General features: G+C 42.8%; 1 protein-coding gene across 1 annotated transcript; it reads right to left on the reverse strand.

Moving 5' to 3' along the window:
* Positions 1-12538: 12538 nt before the first annotated feature.
* On the reverse strand, positions 12539-17278 carry LOC145090043 (uncharacterized). The gene is made up of 3 exons (XM_079028402.1): positions 16184-17278; positions 15810-16103; positions 12539-13108 (listed from the first exon to the last, which is right to left on the reverse strand). The coding sequence occupies exons 1-3, from the start codon at positions 17276-17278 to the stop codon at positions 12539-12541; spliced, it is 1959 nt and encodes a 652-aa protein (XP_078884528.1).
* Positions 17279-25389: the final 8111 nt, after the last annotated feature.

The raw sequence follows: 25389 nt of genomic DNA on the forward strand, positions 1-25389 counted from the left end.
GTTGTGAAAGAGTGACTCGGCGAGTCCATGGATGGACTCGGCGAGTAGAGTCGCGACTGGGTCGCGTGCTAAGTAGCCAACTCGGCGAGTCAGTGAGGAGGACTCGGCGAGTAGGCGCTGATTGGAGACAACCCTAATTCTCGGGGTTGAGCCCTATATAAAGAACATTATGTTTTCCTCCCAGCCTCCTTATCACCCCTTGAGCCCCAGAAAACCCTAAATCGCGGAGAAGCACCATTGTTGAGTGGATTGGAGCTTGGAGAAGTAATTGTTGAAGGAATTTTGGGAGATTGAAGGCTTGGAGCAAGGGGCTTTGCTTGGATTCGAATTACATTGCAGTTGGGGCATCTCTTGGAGGTAATATCTCGTTCTTGGGCTGTTATTATGTGTTTCTTCATTTTGGGGTTTGTGGGAACTTGTCTATGGATGTAATGGGAAGTCTAGAGGTTAGATCTAAGGTTGCTACCTCAGATCTGGAAGGGAAAAGAATCAGAGAGCATGAAAGTCCCTGTGTTGGAGTGTTTAGTGAAGCTTTCATGTCCCAAACCCTAGCCCAATGTGCAAATGGCCTAGATCTCTTTGGATTCACGTAAAGTTTGCCACTTTACGTGATGGATGAGTGGTAGGAGGCTAGATCTATGTTTTGTAGCAATTGCATGGCCTGGAATGCTTCTGAATGGATTCAGACCGGTGGTACTCGGCGAGTCACATGGGTGTACTCGACGAGTTGGATGAAGATGGCCTGGAACTCGGCGAGTTGTATGAACAACTCGGCGAGTAGGTTGATGATAGTCTTGGACTCGGCGAGTCTGTTCTTGGACTCGGCGAGTCTTGTCGAAGAGTCCCGATATTCCCTGGTTGAGTCGAGAATCGGTGAGTCAAGGGATGACTCGGTGAGTTGTGTGCGAGTGGACTCAGAGTTGTTGGACTCGGCGAGTCTCGGAGTGACTCGGCGAGTTAGGTCGCGGATTGAGTGAAGTTCTGATTATAGAAACTCGGCGAGTCATAGAGTTGACTCGGCGAGTAGGGTCAGTCAGGGGTTGACTTTGACTGAGGACTTTGATTTTGGCCAAGGGTTGACCGTTGACTTTTAGGGTTTGGTCAGCGATGTGGCCTTTGGGCCAAGAGAGGGGTAAAATAGTCTTTTACCCTTAAGAGGGTGCATTGAGAGGATTGATTCTAGTCTCGAGAGTTATAGTCATGAGAGTTTTGCCTTACGTGTTAGGCGGTGGCGAGTTCGAGATCCGAGTATGGAGATATCTGCTTTTGCTTGCCAGGTGAGTCTTCTCACTATACTTTACCTTGAGTAGGTAACCAGAGTTATGTGACAGAGTATTTGTATGCTATGTATGTTATGTGTTGTACTGCATTATTTCTATGTGATTTATGCTGTGCATGTTTGCAGAGTTGGAACCGAAGGGTTCCTAGAGTTAGAACCGGAAGGTTCACAGAGTTAGAACCTGAGGGTTCACAGAGTTTGGGTGCACGGACCCATAGAGTTATAGCCTCGAGTGGCTTATATGTGTTATGTGTGTGGTATTTTGGGGAACTCACTAAGCTTCGTGCTTACAGTGTTTTGTGTTATGTTGTTTTCAGGTTTCTTTCAGTATCACGGTACGGCACCGGCTTGATTGTACACACCAGAGCAAGAGTCATATTTTGGAGGATCCTGGTTTTCTATGCAAGTGAAAATGGAGCTATGTTTTGTAATTTGATTATGAATGAGATTTTTAACAAGTGTTCTAAGAATAAAATGATTATTTAAAATGAAAATTTTGTCTTGAAATTTACGGTGTTACAAGTTGGTATCAGAGCCTTGGTTTGAGGGATTCGGATGCGCCTTCGGGTAATTCTGGACTCAAACTGAGGAAGTAAGAAAAGTTTTCAAAGAAATAATTTTCTAAAGCGAATAAGAGTTCAAAGAGAAAACGAGAAAGAACAGTGTGTACAATCAGCCAGAGCCCGAACGGTGATTTCCCAAAATACCCTTACTTTTGTGTTATGAGATATTTATGATGCACTTTATGAGATATTATTGCATGCTAGAGACAGGCTAGGTATTCCATATATTAGGAGTAGAGTGGCCTGATTTGTGATGCCTTAGCCTAGGAATTGCTGTGATATGCGTTGTGCTTTTGAGTATGTGATGAGTGAGAATATTTGATTGGAATCCTTTAGGGGATTTGAGTAGTGGAGTAATCTAGGGAAGATACCTAGATGAGTACTGTAGTACTTGGAGAAAGAATAGTTAGAGCCCGCGAGGGGAAGAGTTGCAGAGTTCGGTGGTACTTCCGAGGATGAGCAGAGCAAGCGGAGTTATCACCCAGAGTGAGTCATATATATTCTTCGATGCTCGAATGCTGCTTGCTTCGTGCTTTGTGGAACTCTCGATGATGGGAGTCAGCTACCAAGCGAATATGACGATATTCAGGAGGTAGATGGCTGGCATCATTAGGAGCTCTTCAGCAGCTGATGGCAGAGAAGTGTGGGAATCTGAGAAGAGCCTAGGGAGTAACCTTAGCCAGATGAGTGCACTGGCAGGGTAGAGAATTTCGCTGGGGAGCGAGCGCGCGATGGAATTGGTGAACGAGAAGGTCGAGCAGCTACTTAGGAGCTCCGGGATAGTCCGTGTGGAAAAGTATGGGTAGATGTGGAAGGCAGTATGGGCCCGTACTACTGAAAGCAGAGGACCCATACTTGATACAGGGAGTATTCTGAAGATTCTAATGAGCGCATTAAGGAGTGATGTATGGTTCGAGTACCATACATCAGAGCAGATTGAGGAGTGATGTTATGGTTCGAGTACCATACATCGGAGCAGATTGAGGAGTGATGTTATGGTTCGAGTATCATACATCGGAGCAGATGGAGGAGTGATGCTATGGTTCGGGTACCATACACCGGAGCATATTGAGAAGAGATGTCATGGGATGAGTACCATGGTTCGTAGTGAATGATGCTTGTGATTCTCTGGTTATCCGATCACGATTGATGAGGTAGAGATTGGACGCTATGGGTTTTAGGCCTGTAGGCCATGATTGAATTTGGAGAGGCGTCCCTCGAGAGGGAAGGCGAGAGCCTATCAGAGTATTTTGGTAAGGAGTTAGAGGGAGAGGAGAATTTCGGTCTGAGATGAGCAATCAGTCGATAGAGGAGAGGTCACCTTCTATGTGAGTGGTGCTATTTATGTTCGTGTGCGGAACATGAAAGGCCTGATGTTTTAGTTTTGGGTTTGGGGGTAAACCCTGCAGGTCGTTATTGATGATGATTTCTTCCAGAGTATCAGGTAGCATGTGTGCCGCGAGGCAGTGATTTGTCATGAGCAGATAGTCAGTTGGGACTGAGATAGTCGAGGACCACACTACACCTATTTGAGTATAGTAGGATGTATTATAGTGGTATCGGTGGGGAGTTCAGTCGAGTTTAACAGTGCAGAGATTTTTCTATCTATGTTGGGTGTTGAATATGGGAGTGGGTCCCTGTTCTTGGGATGATCCCGGTGTTGGAGCGATGTTTGATGAGTTGAGGTGAGGGGTACAATGATTTTGTGGTTCGGTCTATGAGCCAGGGATGTTATTGAGCAGTTGAGTTGTTTGGTACTTGATTGGTACGAGATTTGGAACGACTAGAGGCAGTCGTGGCGAAAAGTTCTTGAGGAGTTCATCTGAGGATCAGAGTTATGAGATCGATTAATTTCCTTAAAGGGGATTATCGGGTGTTGCGTAGCACTTTCCAGGGGCAGGTGCGTTATTGCTGGTGGAAATAGTTCGTGAGGTTGTTGATGTGTCAGATAGTGATGGTTCGAACCCTAAGTGAGGGAGAACTGGGTGGTTTATTGAGAGAACCAGAGATTGGTGCAAGAGCGGTTAGGGGTTGGATGCAGAACCTGCGGCTTGAATTCATGAGATCAGGGTCATGGGTGATTAAGGAAGGTGCAGGGCGAGATAATGCATGTGATATATGTCTAAGAGAAGGATGGGTGTCTCCACGGCGGGTGGTCAACGATCAGGAATCTGATGGTGGTCAGAGTCGTCTCAAGTGGAAGGTTCGTAATGATGGTATGGGCAGTTGAGAACTTCTGGGTTGAGATATGGGTAGCCGATTATCGAGTAGCCCATTTCCCGGGCTAGGATGTGTATTCTTGCTTGAATTTTGAGTGGTAGTGGAAAGGGTTTCGGAGGATCATCAGTGTGTTCTGAAGGGTTAGCGCCTTCCTTGTATTCCAATTGAGTGTTTGGATGCACTGAAGTTGCGCATCGTGTGATATCAGAAATTATTATGGGATTCAAAGGAAATGTATTGTCGTGAGTGTATGGTATTGGGAGTAAGGGAATCAGTGGTTGTGGCAGGATCTTGTGATGTTCTGTTGGGATATTCTAAGGTATCCGGGTATGATACCTTTATTTCGGAGTTACTCGTAAATCTTGAGTTGAAACGATTTGTGGTGTATCACGTATCTACGGATCTAGTGGGAGCCCTTCGAGTATGGGCATCCAGGGAGATTATTAAGAGAATGGAACTTCGCAAGGGTGGGCATTTTGATATGTCGATTGCTTCCAGAGTCTGGAATGTGTATTCGAGCCGAGTATGGGTAGCTACCTGTGATAGTCTGCGGAGCATGAACTAGTGGAGTCAGAGGGTGTTGTGATGCTGCGGGGAGCCGTAGTGCTCACTAGTCAGAGAGTGTTGTGATACTGCGGGGAGCCGTAGTACTCACTAGTTAGAGGGTGTTGTGATACTGCGGGGAGCCGTAGTACTCACTAGATGGCAAGAGAATGTGATGATGGAATGATCTCCGATCAGTGTATGATGTGGAAGAGTTTTGGGCTTGAGTATCCCTAGTATTGAGTTCTGGAGCCTGGGTGTTGAACCGGGGGCGAGACTGGGGTCACCGTCTCTGTCGGGAGATGCGGTGAGATGCGCAAGGGATATGCGCAACAAAAACCAGAGATTAGAGTTTAGGCGATCCTCGGTTGGATTGTATTTTCTCGCATGAGGAAAAGAGAATTTTGTGACTTGCGCGTCCCTGGGCCGGGATAGTGGTCACGGGGAGGAAGTTAGTGGGTTATTTGGATCATGATGATGTCTGAGGACACTTCAGAGCGAGCGAGCGATTCAGACGCTCGAAGACATGCTTCGGGCATGTGTATTAGATCTCGGAGGGAGTTGCGGCACGTATTTATCTTTAGTTGAGTTATCCTATATCAACAGCCATCATTAGTGCATTTGTATGCCACCCTTTGAGCTGTTGTATGGGAGGAGGTGTCGGACCCTCATTTCTTGGGGAGAGGTAGCGCATGGACCCGAGGGCCCTTGCGAGCAGATCCAGAGCATGTGTGATACATGGAATAGTGGCAAGGTTGGCTAGTGGTTTCCCTGGGTAAGGGAAGAGAAAGGTATGTAACCCCCGGGGGGGGGGGGGGAGTGTTGGTTCATGGAAGTGAAAGTAGTAGTGAGAGTGGATGATTTGGAGTATGGTGGTTGAACATTGTGTCTGTGACAGTGGTATGGAATGACATCATGTTGGGATGTCTGCTGAGGACGCGGAAGGGGTTCCGTGAGAGTAGGGCCAAGAGTCTCAGGATGAATGCAGGGAGGGAGTCGGGGACTCCCAGCTTGATTCTGATCAGGGTATTGGATATGTACTAGTGGTTCATCCTGGGGGGATGTTGGAGGATATCATCAGTGCATCGGGTTTTTCCCAACCCGAGGGTACTGGGCAAGTTCAGCATGCGTATGTGATTGCAAGAGGAGAACTCGTGGGAGTTGTTCTGAGATTGAAGAGTGGGTCTTTCTGTCAGCACGGAATGGATTAAGTGGGATTCGGATCGGGGATCCGATGGTTCATGGCTTTCTAGCCCTTATGGGTCGAGCGGCTGTTAAGATTTGGAGCAGTGATACATCTCGAGTAATTCTCGATTGTTGAGTGTGATTATCAGAGGGTACAACCGGTGCCCGGTTTGAGACGGTGGTCAGGACACCGCAAGGAAAGAGGAAGTGAGTTCGAGTTTGATGGTTATGCTTTGAGGAACCTGGTCCAGTTAGGGCCAGGTGGCGCGTCGTGGGAGTATTTTGGAGTTGAGTTGCCATAGGCTTCGAGGACGAAGCCTAATTTAAGTGGGGGAGAATTGTAACATCCCGAAATATCAAGAGTAGAGTTGAAGGGCTAAAAGAGTAAGTTGTGAAAGAGTGACTCGGCGAGTCCATGGATGGACTCGGCGAGTAGAGTCGCGACTGGGTCGCGTGCTAAGTAGCCAACTCGGCGAGTCAGTGAGGAGGACTCGGCGAGTAGGCGCTGATTGGAGACAACCCTAATTCTCGGGGTTGAGCCCTATATAAAGAACATTATGTTTTCCTCCCAGCCTCCTTATCACCCCTTGAGCCCCAGAAAACCCTAAATCGCGGAGAAGCACCATTGTTGAGTGGATTGGAGCTTGGAGAAGTAATTGTTGAAGGAATTTTGGGAGATTGAAGGCTTGGAGCAAGGGGCTTTGCTTGGATTCGAATTACATTGCAGTTGGGGCATCTCTTGGAGGTAATATCTCGTTCTTGGGCTGTTATTATGTGTTTCTTCATTTTGGGGTTTGTGGGAACTTGTCTATGGATGTAATGGGAAGTCTAGAGGTTAGATCTGAGGTTGCTACCTCAGATCTGGAAGGGAAAAGAATCAGAGAGCATGAAAGTCCCTGTGTTGGAGTGTTTAGTGAAGCTTTCATGTCCCAAACCCTAGCCCAATGTGCAAATGGCCTAGATCTCTTTGGATTCACGTAAAGTTTGCCACTTTACGTGATGGATGAGTGGTAGGAGGCTAGATCTATGTTTTGTAGCAATTGCATGGCCTGGAATGCTTCTGAATGGATTCAGACCGGTGGTACTCGGCGAGTCACATGGGTGTACTCGACGAGTTGGATGAAGATGGCCTGGAACTCGGCGAGTTGTATGAACAACTCGGCGAGTAGGTTGATGATAGTCTTGGACTCGGCGAGTCTGTTCTTGGACTCGGCGAGTCTTGTCGAAGAGTCCCGATATTCCCTGGTTGAGTCGAGAATCGGTGAGTCAAGGGATGACTCGGTGAGTTGTGTGCGAGTGGACTCAGAGTTGTTGGACTCGGCGAGTCTCGGAGTGACTCGGCGAGTTAGGTCGCGGATTGAGTGAAGTTCTGATTATAGAAACTCGGCGAGTCATAGAGTTGACTCGGCGAGTAGGGTCAGTCAGGGGTTGACTTTGACTGAGGACTTTGATTTTGGCCAAGGGTTGACCGTTGACTTTTAGGGTTTGGTCAGCGATGTGGCCTTTGGGCCAAGAGAGGGGTAAAATAGTCTTTTACCCTTAAGAGGGTGCATTGAGAGGATTGATTCTAGTCTCGAGAGTTATAGTCATGAGAGTTTTGCCTTACGTGTTAGGCGGTGGCGAGTTCGAGATCCGAGTATGGAGATATCTGCTTTTGCTTGCCAGGTGAGTCTTCTCACTATACTTTACCTTGAGTAGGTAACCAGAGTTATGTGACAGAGTATTTGTATGCTATGTATGTTATGTGTTGTACTGCATTATTTCTATGTGATTTATGCTGTGCATGTTTGCAGAGTTGGAACCGAAGGGTTCCTAGAGTTAGAACCGGAAGGTTCACAGAGTTAGAACCTGAGGGTTCACAGAGTTTGGGTGCACGGACCCATAGAGTTATAGCCTCGAGTGGCTTATATGTGTTATGTGTGTGGTATTTTGGGGAACTCACTAAGCTTCGTGCTTACAGTGTTTTGTGTTATGTTGTTTTCAGGTTTCTTTCAGTATCACGGTACGGCACCGGCTTGATTGTACACACCAGAGCAAGAGTCATATTTTGGAGGATCCTGGTTTTCTATGCAAGTGAAAATGGAGCTATGTTTTGTAATTTGATTATGAATGAGATTTTTAACAAGTGTTCTAAGAATAAAATGATTATTTAAAATGAAAATTTTGTCTTGAAATTTACGGTGTTACAACTACCACATGGCTATACCAATTATTACACAAATATGATCAATAACTTCGGGACTTTTCCATCATATTCTGCGAATCGCACCCCATCTTGGCCACAAAATTACAAAACACTACTAGAAACCTGACCTACTACGACGGAATTAGCGACAGAACCCTTTTGTAGCTAATTTGTGTAGGTTTTCCGAGGGATCAACTACGGATTTCACAAAACCCTCGACTCAGTTAAATTCATAAATTTAGTGAGGGGTTATCGAAGGCTTAGTGACGGATTCATATAACTTTTTCGACAAAAATAAATTCATTGCTAATCTGTCGCAAATTAAAGATTTTTACCTAGGGAACAACGACGGATTTCTTAAAAACATGGGATTTTTTTTCTTGGCTTGCCAATCGATCGCTAAAAGGCCTACGCCTTTTTTTCATTCCGCTCTCTTTCTTTTTTCGTTCCCTCACTTTAATTTCATTTCGTCCGAAAGCCCTAAACACAACTTCCTCTCAAAGCCCTAAATCGCAATGTGTTAACCCAATTCCATCATTTGCGCTGGAAATCACCTCAACCACCGTCCACTTGCATCGCCTCTTTTACCTGTATCTCCTCTCATTGAAGTTTACTTGAAGCAACGTCAAAGAACATATGTGTGGCTTTCCTCTCGGTCTGTCTCCCTTCCTCATTGACTCGTGGTTTCCTGCCATTGTCGTTTGATGTGTTGGTTGCTAGAAAATTGTAGCGGTCATCCCATTCAAGCTCTTGTTGTTACCAATTTGATTAACTTTGAGGTAATTTTGAACTTTTGTGGATGAATTGCATACTTTTAGGCCACTGTTATATGTTATATGTGTTAGATGATAGTGCTAGTTGTGAATTAATGTTACAGTTGATGAAATTTGATTAAATTTGAGGTAATTTTGGATGACATTGCTATGAAGATAATTTGGGTGATGAAGAAGAAGGAAATAATACGTCACTTCCTGAAAGGGTAAAAGTCTATTCCCTTTCAATTGAAGTCTTAATTCTGTCAATTAAAATAATAGTGTTATATAGCCTAACACTTTATATGATTAGATATTTGCCTATGTCATCATGGATTGGATTTTTGCTAATATTTAGTGGGACCCCAGCCAGGGGATCTGCCCTTTGGACCCTGTTAGGGACGCTGCCCCTAGACCCCGCCAAAGGGGCGCTGCCCCATTGGAAACCCCGGACCCAGGGGGCTGCCCCGGGCCCCCGACTTGTCGTTGAACCGACTTCTAATTTTATCTTGTACATGCGTGCACTCAGCACAAACCTGGACATATATTAGCGTGCAAATTATAAAGCCCCTTAGCTCACATGTTAATTCCAGTTACATAATGTAACATCCCGGATTGACAAGAGTAAAGTTGAAGTGTTAAAAGAGTAAATTGGAAAGGGCAACTCGGCGAGTCCACGAGTGGACTCGGCAAGTAGGGTCGCGATTTTGGTCGCGTGTTAAGTGGCCGACTCGGCGAGTCGGCAGCTGGACTCGGCGAGTAGGCGCTGAGTGGAGAAAACCCTAATTTCGGAGGATGAGCCCTATATAAAGGACATTATACCCTCTCCCTAGCCTTCTTACCTTCCCTTAAATCCAGAAAACCCTAGAAACGCGATTATGAAGGATTGGAGTGCAATTGAACCTTGGAAAAGAGATTTGGAGGAAGATCTTGGAGAGTTAGGAGGCTTGGAGCAAGGGGCTTTGCTTAGATTCAGATTCATCTGCTGTTGGGGATTCCTTTTGAGGTATAATCTCGTTCTTGGGTTGTTACTCTTCTAGATCCATTATTCTTGGAATGTATGGGAGGTTTAGCTTGTGGTATCTTGAGTTTGAAGAGTAGATCTGAGGTTTCTACCTCAGATCTAGAGTGGAGGAGGTCTAAAGTGCATTAAAGTCCCTGTCCTTGAGTGGTTAGTGAAGCCATCATGTCCCAAACCTAGCCCTAAAGTGTAAAATGCTTAGATCTCTTTGGATTCACGTAAAGTTTGCCACTTTATGTGATGGATGGGTTGTAGGAGGCTAGATCTACGTTTTGGATCAATTGCATGGCCGAGAAGGTTTTGTTTGGAATGAGATCTAGAGGCACTCGGCGAGTCACAAAGGTGTACTCGGCGAGTTGCTTGAAGATGGTCTGGAACTCGACGAGTTGGAAGAACAACTCGGCGAGTAGGTTGAAGATAGCCTTAGACTCGGCGAGTCTGTTCTTGGACTCGACGAGTCTGGTCGTGAGGTCCAAGTTTCTTTTGGTTGAGCTGTGACTCGGTGAGTCGAGTGAGGAAGGACTTAAAGTCGCTGAACTCGGCGAGTCTTGGGGTGACTCGGCGAGTTAAGTCGCGGATGGGGGAGATTCTGTGTATGTGGACTCGGCGAGTAGAGTCAATCAGGGGTTGGCTTTGGCCAAGGGTTGACCAGTTATTTTCCAGGGGCATTTTGGTAATTGTTGAATATTGTTTTGAGTTCGGTGTCTTGGTGTTGGCCAGTGTTGGAGATCGTATCAGTGGTTGGAGTACCTTGGGTTTATCTGTTCAGTCGGCAATTTCGAGGTGAGTTATCCTCACTATATCAACAGGGTCTAAGGCACCAAGGCCGACCCTTTATCGGATTGAGATCCGGGTATTTGTTGTTATGATACTGCTTTGATATGTTGCATCCTGGTAGCTAGGATGGTATATGTTAGAGACCTGGTTGATTTCGGTATCCTGAGATGTAGGGTGATGCTATGCTAGTGATCGGTTAGGTCGATATCCTGGTTAGGATGATGATATGTTATGTGATCTGTTTGATCGGTTTGTTGACTGTGAATTGTTATATGATTGTATGTTTATGTGCACATGGTTGTTTGGACTGGAGTTGGGTTGAGGCGGGTCCTACTTTGTGTTGTAGGCCAAGATACCCAGGGCGGACCGGTTGTCCCAAAGGCCCAGCGAGCGGTCCGGATAGGCTGTAGGCCCCAAGAGGGCAGACCAGACGTGTCGAGGCTCGGAGAGTGGACCAGGCCGACTGAAGGCCCGGTGCGGGCGGACCAGTCATATTGTAGACTCAGAGAGTGGACCAGGTGGATTGAAGGCCCAGTGCGGGCGGACCAATCACACTGCAGACTCGATGTATATGGCGAGACTCGGAGGGTGAACCAGGTGGACTGTTGGCCGGTGCGGCGGACCAGTCACACAGTAGACCCATAGTGCATAGCTGTTCTGTGATCGGATATGATATGGCATGTTATGCGCGTATGGTATATGTGGTTGGTATTTTGGGGATATCTCACTAAGCTTTCGGGCTTACAGTTGTGGTTTTATGTTTTTCAGGTTCTTCAGGAGACCGTGGCAAGGTGAAGGCGTGATCGTACCGCTCCTCATGTTTATGATGTGATGTGGTTTTGGGAATACTTTAATTTAATTGCATTGACAACCTTTTTCTAATAATTTAATGAAATCGGGTTGTTTTTAAAAAGTTTAAATTGGTTGGAAATTTTTGGTCGTTACACATAAAATGACATGGAGACACTAAAATCACCAACAATCCTCCCCCATTTTAGTGTAACCCTTGAACAAACATAACCTTATCAAACAAACCAAACTAGTACAGAATGAAAATATCGAAACGATTGAATTTCCACTTAATATCATACATTTGCAAATACTCGAGAATCAGGGTGTTCTAAGAACTAAAAACATCAACCCATTTGAATACCAGAAAGTAAAATACATACTAGTTTATTGAATTTCTAGAAAAATTCAACGTGACACTATTATAAAGCCGTATGTCCCAATCCTCTCATGATCGTATCAAGGTCAAGTCCACAACCTTTTGAAATGCAGCTACATTTCACAATCACGTAGGTAACTCCTTTCCATGTATCTACACATATATTTATCAAAGGAATTATTAAGAAGTTAAACTTCAACCTAGCTAACTTGCAGAACCGAACACATACCTGGAATGAATACTTCATGTCTTCCAATCTATCAGTATGAGCTTTCCATATTGAATTCAACTCTTAACATTATATTAGGAGGGAATCGGGTGTCTCATCATTACATAATTAAATGGACTTTAATCCCATCCCGATTACAGACTTGTGCACTAAGTCTCTTTTCAGACCTTTAGTTAAGTGATCTGCCAAATTTGTAGTGATTTCACAAACTCAACCGAAATCACACCCTTCACAAACTCAACGAGATTATACCTCAAATTTGAGTCATTACCAAACCTTTGTTCGTCCTTTTAATTCTTATTCCAAGAATTACATCAGCCTCTCCTAAATCTTTCATGGAGAACTTAGATGATAACAATTTCTTTGTTTCATCTACTTGATTTTGGTCGGTACCCAAAATCAACATGTCATCTACATATAAGCAAATGATCACTCCAGCTCTAGTAGCATCATCAAATCTACTATAAACACATTTGTCACATTGGTTTGTCTTGAAACCAAAATACAAAATAATCTCATCAATTTTTTGATGCCATTGTTTAGGTGCTTGTTTTAGCCCATACAAAGATTTGACAAGTTTACAAACCATGTGCTCTTTACCGGGCATAATGAAACCTTATGGTTGTTTCATGTAAACTTCCTCATCAAGATCACCATTTAAAAAGGCTGTTTTCACATCCATTTGGTGAATAACCAGATTGTGGATACTTGCCAAAGCAATCAACAATCTAATAGTAGAAATATGTGCAACTGGAGCATACATATCAAAATAGTCAACACCGGGTTTTTGTCTAAAACCTTGAATGACTAACCGGGCTTTGAACTTGTCAATAGTCCCATTAACATTCATTTTCTTTTTGAAAATTCTTTTGCAACCAAGTGGTTTAGAACTTGGAGATAAATCAGACAACACCCATGTGTTGTTCTCAAGAATTGATAACGTTTCATCATCAATTGCTTCCTTCCTACAGGCACTATCACGAGACTCCATAGTCTCTTCATATGTCTTAGGATCATATTCAATACTATAGTAATAAGAGTATTCAAGATTAATTTCATCCCCTGAACCTTCCACCAAATATACTTGGAAGTCGGATCCAAAATTTTTCGCAATTTGGCATCTTTTGCTTCTACGAAGCTCTTCTGGTTCTTGTACTTTACCAGCATCTTGAATTTCTGAATTTTTCTATTTATTAGCACCAAAAGTCAGATCCTTAGGCCTTTGAATCGATGAAAACCACATCTCATCAAAAATTACATCTCGTGATTTGATAACAGTGTTAATCGAAACATAATCATTAGGTTCTATTACATAAAACCTATATGCCTTCGAATGTTCAACATATCCACGGAATATACAATCAATTCCACATTCTCCAAAAAATTTCTTTTTGGGTTCGATGAGTTTTACAACTTCCCGACATCCCCAAACCCGAAAATAACTTAGATTCGACTTTTTCTTGAAACAAAAGTTCATATGGGACTGTTTTGTTCCTTTTATTTGGAACCCTATTTAATAAATAGCAGGCCATTAACATGGCCTCTCCCCAAAATCCTTCACTTAATCCCGAGTATGACAACATCGAGTTTACCATTTCCTTTAAAACTCGATTTTTGCGTTCAACAATACCATTCTGTTAGGGTGTGTAAGGTGTCGTGGTCTCATGAATGATACCCACTAATTGGAAGTATATGGGATCCATATATTCACCTCCCCTATCAGTCCTAAGATATTTAACTGGAATGCCTAATTGCAATTCCACCTTGTTTTTGTATATTTTGAATTTATCTAAAGCTTCATCCTTAGAATGTAACAAATACACATAGCAAAACCGAATGCAGTCATCAATAAAAGTGACTACATACTTTTTGTTTCCCAAAGAAGGAGTGCAGTGAAAATCACACAGGTCACTGTGTACAAGTTCCAAAATAGCTGAATTTCTAATGACATTAGGAAAGGGTTGTTCTATTACTTTTGTAAGCATGCATATTTTACATTTATCAAATGTCATATCAATTGTAACACCCTGACTCTCAGGTATAAACTTTTCAATTTTATATTTCCATTTGTATAGGTCGACTCGACGAGTTGGATGTCCTGACTCGTCGAGTAGGATTGGATTTGGCCATGTGTTTTAAGAGACCAACTCGACGAGTTGGAGGACACGAATCAACGAGTTAGAGCTAGAGGATGAAACCCTAATTTTCAAGGTTTTGCACCCTAGTTAAAGGGTCATTAGCCTCCCTTAGCCCCCCTTATAGCCCCCTTTGAGCTCAGAAACCCTAAATTGCGTTTTCTCTCCATATTTGTGTGTTTTAAGCTTGGAAGGTAGATCTAGGTGAGAGGAGCTTGAAGATCAAGAAGCTTTGAGCAAGAAACAGTTGAGGATCTGAATTCTACTCCAGTTTAGCATCACTTGAAGGTAAAAAGTCGTTACCTTGACCTCCTTCTAGCTAGATCTTTCTATATTTGAGTTTTGGGGCCATTTTAGCATGTTGGTGTTCAATTTTGGGTGTTAGGCCATGATCTGAAGTTGCAACTTCAGATCTAGGCTCATCTTGGTCCTTATAATCATAAAGTTTTAGCCTTTAGCAAGATAATGCCTTTTCCTTACCGAGGACCTCTTCTTTAGCTTATTTTGGGCCATTAGCACCTTGCATGTACGTAAAGTATGCAACTTTACATATGAAGTAGGCCTTAGGAGCTTAGATCTGCAATATGGAGCTTTCGGGTGGCTTAAAATCATCTAAATGGAGAAAGGACTGAAGCGGCTCGACGAGTTGCATGGCCAACTTGGCGAGTCCGATGAAGATTAGCCTTTGAGGGTTTCTGCATGAAATCGGCGAGTCAACAAGACGACTCGACGATTCAGTTAGGGTTTTCTCGACTTTTGGACTTGCATGGACTCGACGAGTTGTCTGGAAACTCGACAAGTCAACTGGGGGTTTGACGACTTCTCGAGTTCTGGAAGGACTCGACAAGTCAGTAAGCTGCACTCGACGAGTTGGGTCAACATGGACTGTTGACCTTGACCATTGACTTTGACTTTGACCAAGGGCTGACCAGTTTGACTTCTAGGGGTATTTTGGTATATTGGAAATTTATGGAATGATTATGGTAAATATAGGTGGTGGAGTCCATGGTTATGATTCAAGAGTTTGAGCTTATCACTTCAGTTCGACGTTTACGAGGTGAGTTTTCCTCACTATACTCAAGGGTCGAAGGCACCAAGGCTGGACCTTTGGATTGTTATCCTGATATGTTATGCTAGTATGATCTATTAGATCAGTATCCTGGTAGATAGGATGTTATTATGTTGCTATTATCTGTTAGATCGGTTTAACTGTCTATAGACTATTATGCGATTATTTGTTATATGTGCACATGTTTGATTGTGAAAGCCAATAGACCTGGGCATTCCAACTCGATGGTTGTGGGCCGTGAGTATTCCATCCCGAGGATGATTGGACTCGTAGTATGTGGGCATTCCAACCTGTTGGTTGTGGGCCTGGGGTATTCCATCCTGAGGATGATTGGACCCATAGTATGTTGGCATTCTAACCGGATGGTTGAGGGCGTGGGGGTATTCCAACCCGATGGTTGGCTGGACCCATAGTATGCTGTTTGTGATTATATGTATATTGTTGTATGTAAGAGTATTTTGGGGGAACTTACTAAGCTTTGGGCTTATAGTTTCAGTTTTGTTTCAGGTACATCAGATGATCACGGGAAGGCAAAGACGTGATCATACAGCTCCTCATGTTTTTATGACCTTGTTTCTGGGATACTCTGATATTATATTATTTTGAAAACAAGTTTTGTAATATTCAATGGTTTTGATATGTTTTAAAAAGTTTAAATTTGGCATGATTTTTATGGATGTTACATCAAAGGCTGGAATTAATCCATCTTTTGACATATCATGCATCCTTCTAAAGTTGACATGACCTAATCTTACACGCCATTGCATAGATTTATCAACATCGGAAGCAGAAGATACAAATGAAGAATTTTGAACAGGTAATAATTTGTCAACAATATTTAAATGAAGCATTCTATTATTTAAATATCCAAAGCTAACAAACATTCCACCCTTAGATAAAATAAACTTATCCGACTCGATAACTTGTTTAAAACCATCAAAATTCAAACAACTAGAACTAACAAGATTCTTGCGAATCTTGGGAACAAACAAAACATCAAATAACTTAATTGTCATTCCATAAGTATTTCAAGACACACGACACCTAAACCACAAACAGGAATAAAAGAATCGTCTCTCATTTTCAGCACCGACCCATCTTTAAGTGGAGTTAATATTTCAAACATCCGTTCATCCTTGCATACATGGTTTGTTGCCCCAGAGTCGATCCACCAAGCAACATCATCATCATCATGTACATAGAATAATTCAGGAATGAATGAAACATAGTAAACATAATTCTGATTAGAATTATCAAAGTTAGTCAAAAACTGACCTCCTTTAACTTTGGTTGGAGACCCGTTCACTTTCACATTGGTTCCACTGTTTCCAGTACCATTGTTTCCTAAATTCACATGACAATCACGCTTGTAATGCCCAACTTGATTGCACCTCCAACAAACCAGATCCTTTCTCTTTTTGTTGGAGTTGCTTGGGACATGTTCCTGCTTACGTTTGCCATGTCCTTTGTGGTTCTGGTTCCTTGGTTTGTTTTCAACCATATGAACCGAGGGTTGTCCAGATTCAACTTTTCCTTTGGGTTTTTCAGATTTGTCACTTTCCTTCGCACAAAAAGATTCTTCAATACGAATGTGTCTAGCAAGTTGAACCAAAGACAGTTCATCCTTTTGATGCTTCAAGTTGTGTTTGAAGTCTTTCCAGGATAGAGGCAGTTTTTCAATTATGGTTGACACAGCAATGGATTCATCCATATTCATACAGTGCAGTTTAAACTGACTGTATATGCCAAGGAGTTCATTGTATTGTTCAGTAACAGACCTTGAATCGACCATCTTATAATTGTTAAAGTTACTGACCAAAAACTTCTTGCTAGAAGCATCATTGGTGATATATTTTAATTCAAGTATGTCCCACAACTCCTTGGCACACAGGGCTTCACTATGGATATCAATTAAAACATCAGACATATCGTTCAGAATGTGACCTTTGTAAATGTATTCATCGTTATCCCACTTCTGTCTCCTTCTTATCTCTTCAATTTTCTCAACAACACCTTCCTCAGGCTTCGCTGGTCTTGGAATAGTCAGCATGTATGCTGCTTTCAGAGTAGTCAGCATGAAGTGCATCTTCTTCTTCCAACGCCTGAAGTCGACGCCTTTGAAATTCTCAAATTTGGCAAACTTAATGGTCATCTCGAGGACCGAGTCACCCATATCCAGAAATAGAAGATATTAGTTCGATTGTTAGAAATTTAGGGTTTGTGGTGGAGATTTGGATACTTTCCGAATAGATATTTCAACCCTATGCCTGGGTTGCAAGAAATTCGGCCTAGGATAATCCAAGTGGACACTTACGATACTAGTCACGGAAATCGGAAGCCAAATTACTAGAAGGATTTCGTGAATGTTTGAAGAAAAAGAGAGCTAAATTTCATGTGTCCCTTTTGAGAAGGAAGAACCGTTTATATAATAAACGAGATTAGGGTTTCACTAGGGTTGGATTGTCATGAGTTGCTTTGGAAGCAAGTCAGGGTAATCCGGAATTGAATGAAGATTTAGGGTTACCAAAACTAACGAGTTTCGTTAGTTTTACCGTCATGAGTTGCCTTGGACCCCGCTAGGGGCGCTTCCCCTTTGGATACCCCGGACCCAAGGGCGTTTCCCCCGAACCCCCGACTTGTCATCGAACCGGCTTCTAATATGATCTTATACATGCGTGCACTTCGCACAAACCTGGACATATATTAGAGTACAAATTATGAAGCCCCTTAGCTCACATGTTAATTCCAGTTACATAAAATGACATGGTGACACTAAAATCACCAACACTTTTTTCATCTAACAGTTGATTACTTTTGGTTGTTATTGAGTATCAAAAAATAAGGTTTTCCGTATATGAACAATAGATGTGGATTGAAGTCTCATTTTCCTTCTGCTTGTTGTTCCAAACATTGTTCTTTATAGTCTTTTAAATTATGTTTTAAGTACTTTTAGTTACACAAGGCATTTGTTTATATACGGGTCTTTTATAGTTTAATTATTCAAAACTATCTTTCATTCTGTAAATGTTTTTAACTTTTATCAACAGAAACTCCAAATTGGCAGTTGTCCATCATATAATATTAAGAGAAACCTAAGAAAGGGAGGTTTTGGACAGGTATATGTTGGGCGACACATGAATGCACCAATCCCTAATAAAAGAACTGGTCCTGAAGCAATAGAGGTATCACATTATTTTTTTGGTAAGAATGAATAATGTCATCTAATCCATTACTTGTGATCCAAAAGGTTGCATTGAAATTTAAACACATAAGCAACAAAGGATGTAACTACGGGCCACCATATGAATGAAAGGTTTACAAGTAAGTCGACCCATTTTTCCATATGAATGATAGGTTTACAAGTAACTATCGGCCACCATAAAGAAAGTTATCATCAAAATATTTTTCTAATTTGATCGTTTTTTAACAAAATAATTGTTATTAAAACAATTGTATTGCATTTGTTTTAGGTCACAAGTGTTGGAATTAATACTGAATGAGGATTACTTATGGCCAGTATCTCAGATGATAATGGTGAGGAAACACCATTATAGGTTAGTTTTACATTAGAAATTATTAGGGTTAAATTCATCTTAAAAACTACTTTATTGCATAAATTAACAATTTAATTCTAATTTAATAAACATTAGTCTCTTATGGCTTATGATAGGTGCGTTTGAATGGAGTTGCAACATTTACTGGCATGGTTGGGTTTGTGGTAGTTGTAGTTGTTCTTATTGTCCTTCTTGCAAGGTAATTAAAACAAAAATCAACCTTTTTCTTTTTACCTTTTTAATATAAAATGTTCTTTTTTTAGACATATATAATTTTTTTGTTTGGTGGGTATTTTTACTGGAAATAGTAAAAATCAAGATGAAAGCTTCAGTTTATTGCTGGCAAAACTAGTCTTAGTGATGTTGTAGATGGTACTATTAAAATTTTCATTGTTGTAGTATGTAAACTATTTTTTTTTCAAATTCAAAATCAATATATTTATTTATTTACTTATTTATAGAAGTTTGATTAATTATAAGTCACTATTGTTGTTGTTGTTGTGCCAGAAGGGCTACCCTTAGCTATCACATTAACGTAAGTTTATATTTTTTTTCATATAACATCAATTGTAATTATTTTTTATAAAATTTCAGCCTTTAATACATTGTTATTTAATTTTATAGGCTTGCATACTCTATGCGTAAAATGATAGCTGACAAAGTGAAACGACCCAAAAATACGGCCCGAAAATTTCATTTTTAATATAACCATAATCATAAAACGGAGTATATCATAATAAAACCATACGTTGCAAATCTCAAAACCATACTAACATACAAATGAGAAAACGGTGTCATGACTGTATCAAAACATATATAAGATAACTGATCAACTCCCAGGATAAAAACTATGGTTGTGGTGTGTGCGATGTCATCATCCCGAGCCCTTCCCTCTGCTTGCGGAAGTACCTGAAACCAAAACTGAAACTGTAAGCACGAAGCTTAGTGAGCTCCCCCAAACTACCACATACCACACAAACATATAAAGCACATACTGGGCCTTGCCCACTGCGTCGGACCGAAGTCCGGCTGACCGGGGCCTTGCCCCCGACATCGGACCGAAGTCCGAAGCTGACTGGAACATCGGACCGAAGTCCGAAGCTGAATGGGATCTTCGTCCCCTAAATCGAACCGAGTCCGAAGCTGACTAGGACATCGGACCGAAGTCCGAAGCTGACTGAGACATCGGACCGAAGTTCGAAGCTGACTGGGACCTACGTCCCCTACATCGGACCGGAGTCCGAAGCTGACTGGACCTCTGTCCCCTACATCGGACCGAAGTCCGAAGCTGACTGAACATAGCATAAACATATCAATTGGCATAAACACATATCCTGTCTGAACCACGAAGGCATCAAACATACTAACTACTACATCGGATCGAGGTCCGAAGCTGACTGCTAGCTAAATGGGTCGGCATTGTGGCCTTAGACCCGTTACTACTGGAAGGAAACTCACCTCGTGAACTGGCTGCTGTGTGAATGGCTCTGGAAGCTAACTGTTGCTGCTCCGGTATCTCCCCGGCTACAAGGCCATAAACACACTCAATCAAATACTAAACACTGCACTGGGGTAAATGACTCTTTTACCCTTGGTCAAAGTCAACTCTCCCGGTCAAAGTCAACCCACAGTTGACCTGACTCGCCGAGTTGGGCCACCAACTCGCCGAGTCTCTAATCTCATTTCACAACCCCACTCGTGGCTACTCGTCGAGTATGGCATCGACTCGACGAGTACTCTCTCTATCCAAGAACTCAGACAATCTTCATCCGACTCGCCGAGTCATATGAACAACTCGACGAGTTGTTCTTGAGCTTAAGAAGATTGCCTTGGACTCGCCGAGTTGTATGAACAACTCGCCGAGTCCCTCCATTACTGAGTCTGCTCTCCGACTCACTGAGTCCACTCTACTACTCACAGGCTTCCACTCGTCATCACTCAAAAGGGGAAAAACGGGGACTCGCAACTCGACTCGCCGAGTCGTTCTTCTGACTCGCCGGGTCGCTTGCATGCAGCAACTCAAAACTCGATTCTGCTTGAATCCAGTGTATAAAACTAATAGATCTGGACTCCCTTAACTCGATTAGCACGTAAAGATTCTATCTTTACGTGCCCATATGCATCCATGAAGCTAAAATGGCTCAAAACGCATAATAAAGGCTAGATCTAGGGTTTTCATGCAAGATAACTTCAAAAAGGCAATAGATCTGGGCTCTACAACTCCCAAATGAACAGATCTAAGGATATCTCGACATAATAGGGCATCCATACAATCATAAGGCTTGAGAGAAGCATCAAACTAGATCTAGAAGAGTTCTAATGGAGGTTAAAAGCATAAAACAGGAGGGAATCCGAAGAATACCTCAAAGAACTCTGATTTGCCCTTGGATCTTTGCTCTACACCTCTTCTCCTTGCTCCTTTCTTCTTCTCCTTCTTCAAGCCTTCAAAATTTAACACAAGAACACTTAGATCACTCAAGGATGGATTAGGGTTTTCTCACAGCTTTCTGAGGGTGAAGGAGGCGAGATTGGGGGCTATAAGGTGGATTAAATAGTGAGTAACCCGGGGATTTAGGGTTTCTCCCAGGCAGGCAGACTCACCGAGTCCCGAATATGGACTCGCCGAGTCGCCGACTAACACGTGCTCGAAATCCCGTCCCTACTCAGCGAGTCAGGCTATGAACTCGCCGAGTCTCTCTTGCAAACTTCTAATTAAATACTATGGAATCATCATACCGGGGATGGGTCGTTACAATTCTCCCCCACTTGGCTTAGACTTCGTCCTCGAAGTCTGCTACAGATGAATCTGCAAATATCTCCGGATAGTGCTCTCTCATCTCCTCCTCAGCCTCCCACGTCCACTCAGACCCCTTCTGGTGCTGCCACTGCACTTTCACTAACTGAATTTCCTTGTTCCTCAAGGTCTTTGTCTTCCGGTCTAGAATCGCGACCGGTCTCTCAATATAATTCAGGCTGCTATCAACCTAAATATCCTCTAGGGGAATGACTGCTGACTCATCCACCAAACACTTCCTCAACTGGGATACATGGAAAGTGTTGTGGATCTGACTAAGCTCCTCATGAAGATCCAACCGATAAGCAACCCGACCCACCCGGGCCAAAACCCTGAAAGGACCAATAAACCTGGGACCCAACTTGCCCTTCTTCCGGAACCTGATAACACCCTTCCAAGGTGAGACCTTTAGAAGGACCATATCACCCACCCGGAACTCCAAGTCTGAACGCCTCCTATCGGCATAACTCTTCTGCCGACTCTGTGCAGTCTACAGTCTACTACGGACCTGCTGGATCAACTCGGTCGTCTTGAGCACCACCTCTGTGCTTCCAATGACTCGCTGACCTACCTCGCCCCAACAAATCGGGGTCCTGAACCTCCTCCCATAAAGCATCTCAAAGGGAGGTCGATCAATGCTCGCATGATAACTGTTGTTATACGAAAATTCCGCTAACGGAAGGTACGTATCCCAACTGCCACCGAAGTCTAGAACACATGACCTGAGAATGTCCTCGAGAGTCTGAATCGTCCTCTCAGTCTGCCCGTCCGTCTGAGGGTGGAAAGCGGTGCTAAAATGAAGACGAGTACCCATCTCGTCGTCAAACCACTTCCAGAATCTGGATGTAAAACGGACATCTCGGTCTGACACCACCGATACCGGCACTCCATGACGTGCCACGATCTCGCGCACATAGATATCGGCTAACTTTTCTGCCGATATACTCTCCTGGATCGGGATAAAATGAGCACTCTTCGTCAACCGATCCACCACTACCCATATCGAATCCACTCCTCGTGCGGTCCTGGGAAGCTTGGTGACAAAATCCATGGTGATGTCCTCCCATTTCCACACGGGAATGTCTAACGGCTGCATCTTGCCGTGAGGCCTCTGGTGCTCCGCCTTGACCTTCCTGTAGGTCAGGCACCTCTCAACATACCAAGCGACATCCCGCTTCATGCAGGGCCACCAATAATCGGGTCGAAGATCTCTATACATCTTCGTCACCCCTGGGTGGATAGAAAATCGAGACTTATGAGCCTCATCCATCAACACCTGTCGTACTCCTCCCCAGTACGGTACCCACACTCTCCCATGAAGTGTCAGCAATCCCCGACTGTCATAATCAAACAAAGATGCTCGGCCCACTATCCTCTCACACTTCTGCCTCTCCTCCTTGAGGCCCTCGACCTGAGCCTCCCTGATCCGTTCTAATAACGGAGTAATCACTGTCATCCTCAAACACAAATCTCTGATAGGGGTTGCCGACACTTTGCGGCTTAGGGCATCGGCCACCACGTTGGCCTTCCCTGGATGGTAAAGGATCTCACAATCATAATCCTTCAGCACATCTAACCACCTCCTCTGCCTCATGTTCAGACTCGGCTGATCCATAAGGTACCTCAAACTCTTGTGATCCGTGTAGATAGTACAACAGACCCCATAAAGATAATGCCTCCAAATTTTGAGGGCAAACACAACCGCCCCCAGCTCTAAATCATGGGTAGGATAGTTAGCTTCGTGAGGCTTCAACTGTCTCGAGGCGTAAGCTATCACATGGCCTCGCTGCATCAACACTGCTCCCATACCTGTGATTGAGGCATCACAGTAGACTATGAAGTCCTCCACTCCCTCTGGCAAGGTAAGGATCGGAGCCTCGCACAACCTCTGTCTGAGGGTCTCGAACGCTGCCTGCTGCTCAGGCCCCCAACGAAATACCACCGACTTCTTGGTCAGTCGGGTGAGCGGCACTGCTATCTTGGAGAAATCCTGAATGAATCTCCGGTAATACCCTGCCAACCCTAGGAAGCTCCGAATCTCATATGGAGACTTCGGGACCTCCCACTGCATCACGGCCTCTATCTTGGCCGGATCCACCAGAATACCCTTCTGGTTGACGAGGTGACCAAGGAACTGCACCTCGCGCAACCAGAACTCACACTTGGAGAACTTTGCGAAAAGTCTCTCCCTCCTCAAAACTTCCAGCACCTCCCTCAGGTGCTCCTCGTGCTGCTCCTGTTGGATTAATGTCTAAGTCCATAACTATAATTGGTAAGACTTGACCCGACCCGGCATGGTCCATTTGGGTTGCATACCATCATGCACTTGGATAGACTATAATGAGAGAAATAAGACACTTATGGTTATTAATATATTATAAGTTCTAGTATATTAATAATAAGAATAATAAGATTATTTAATTAGTATTGATCAAGAATTAATCTAGGATTAATTAAGTGATCAAAAGAAGACTAATTAAATATATGGGTTGATTGTGTAAATCATCCATACTTGTATAGTGGGCTAATGCTCCATGGATAATCAAGTTGGGCTAAAACCCATAGGATGGTCCATGGATGCTCCATGGTGTATTTGTACCCATGGATCATGGAAATGAAAGGCCATGTCAATTAGGGTTTACATGGTGTAACCCTAACTATATAAGCATCTTATTCTTGACCAAAATCGGCCACTAGTGTGTGTGAAGAAAGGGCTAGCCGATTTTGGTGAGTGTAGAATTCTCTCAAGTCATTCTAAGTGTTTTTGATGATTGTGATTCCATTTGAGGTGTCACACTTGGGGCACTAGGCACTCAAGCTTCATGAAGACATTCTACACCAAAGAGGTATGTATTCTATCTTGCTATAGTCATTGTTTTGTATGCTAGATTAGGATAATACCTTGGAAGTTATTATTTGCATGTATAATAGAGAAAACATAGATCCAAGGTATTTAGGGTTGCATGTACACTTAGGAGTGTTAGAATGCTCAAAACCCAACAGTGGTATCAGAGACTAGGCTTGTTTTCTTGTTATACTTGCAAAAGAAGCTAGAAAATCGAGTTTTGATGCTGTCTGCCCAGCAGACTCGCCGAGTCCATAAATGGACTCGCCGAGTCCAAGGCAAAATGCATCCAACTCGCCGAGTTGGTTCGTGCACTCGACGAGTTGGACCCCCAGACAGCATAAACTCGAGTTTTTTGGCTAGAAATGGACTAGGAACATTACCCTAAGTTGTTTTTGAACTTATAAACTTGTTTTTGATGTGGTAATGTTCATGCTAATCCATTTTCAAAGATAATTGTCAATAGATTCATGTTTTGTATTAGTTTAAGGTTTAGACTAATTACATGAAAAAGTTTGATTTGAATTATCTTGTTCTTATGAGTTGCTTAGATTAATAGAAAAGTTAATTGAAATAGTTGTTTTCAATCCATTTTAATCTAAGAGTTGAGTATAAAATGTGTTTGTGTAACTTGTCCTCAAGTTACATGAAGAGTCACATTAAAGACTCATAAAATTCATAAAAGTTGGCAATGGTTACAAAATGAAGAGTCTTGTGTCATTGAATAATTTTTTATGACTCCATAACTTGTCCTCAAGTTATGGAAGTTCAAGAGACACTTCATTAAAGAGAAATATGTAACCATAATTAAATCCATAAGTTATAAAATAAAGAAAAAGTTAGTTCTTTTATTAGTTTAAAGTCTTCCATAACTTGTCCTCAAGTTATGGAACTTGAAGAGTTTTTGGATTAAAACTACTTTAAACTCATAAGTTATGGAATTAATTAGTTTTGAATAGTTTCAAAACTTGCCCTCAAGTTTTGGAATTTGTAAAGTTTTCTCTTATGAATACTTTAATTCCAAGTTAGCCCTTAGAATTTTAAGAGTTAAAATTCAACCCTTATACTTT

This window comes from Lactuca serriola, chromosome 2, assembly GCF_051521515.1.
Source record: "Lactuca serriola cultivar US96UC23 chromosome 2, Lser_US96UC23_V15, whole genome shotgun sequence".
Taxonomy (NCBI): domain Eukaryota; kingdom Viridiplantae; phylum Streptophyta; class Magnoliopsida; order Asterales; family Asteraceae; genus Lactuca; species Lactuca serriola.

Bases quoted from the DNA above. Each gene is read 5' to 3' on its own strand.
- LOC145090043 (XM_079028402.1), bottom strand. From the start codon at position 17,278: ATGACCATTAAGTTTGCCAAATTTGAGAATTTCAAAGGCGTCGACTTC. The intron at 16,104-16,183 runs GTTTGTGGTTTA...TTTGTTCCCAAG, and splicing joins GAGACGATTCTTTTATTCCT to ATTCGCAAGAATCTTGTTAG. The intron at 13,109-15,809 runs GTAACATCCATA...GCTAATAAATAG, and splicing joins GATTAATTCCAGCCTTTGAT to AAAAATTCAGAAATTCAAGA.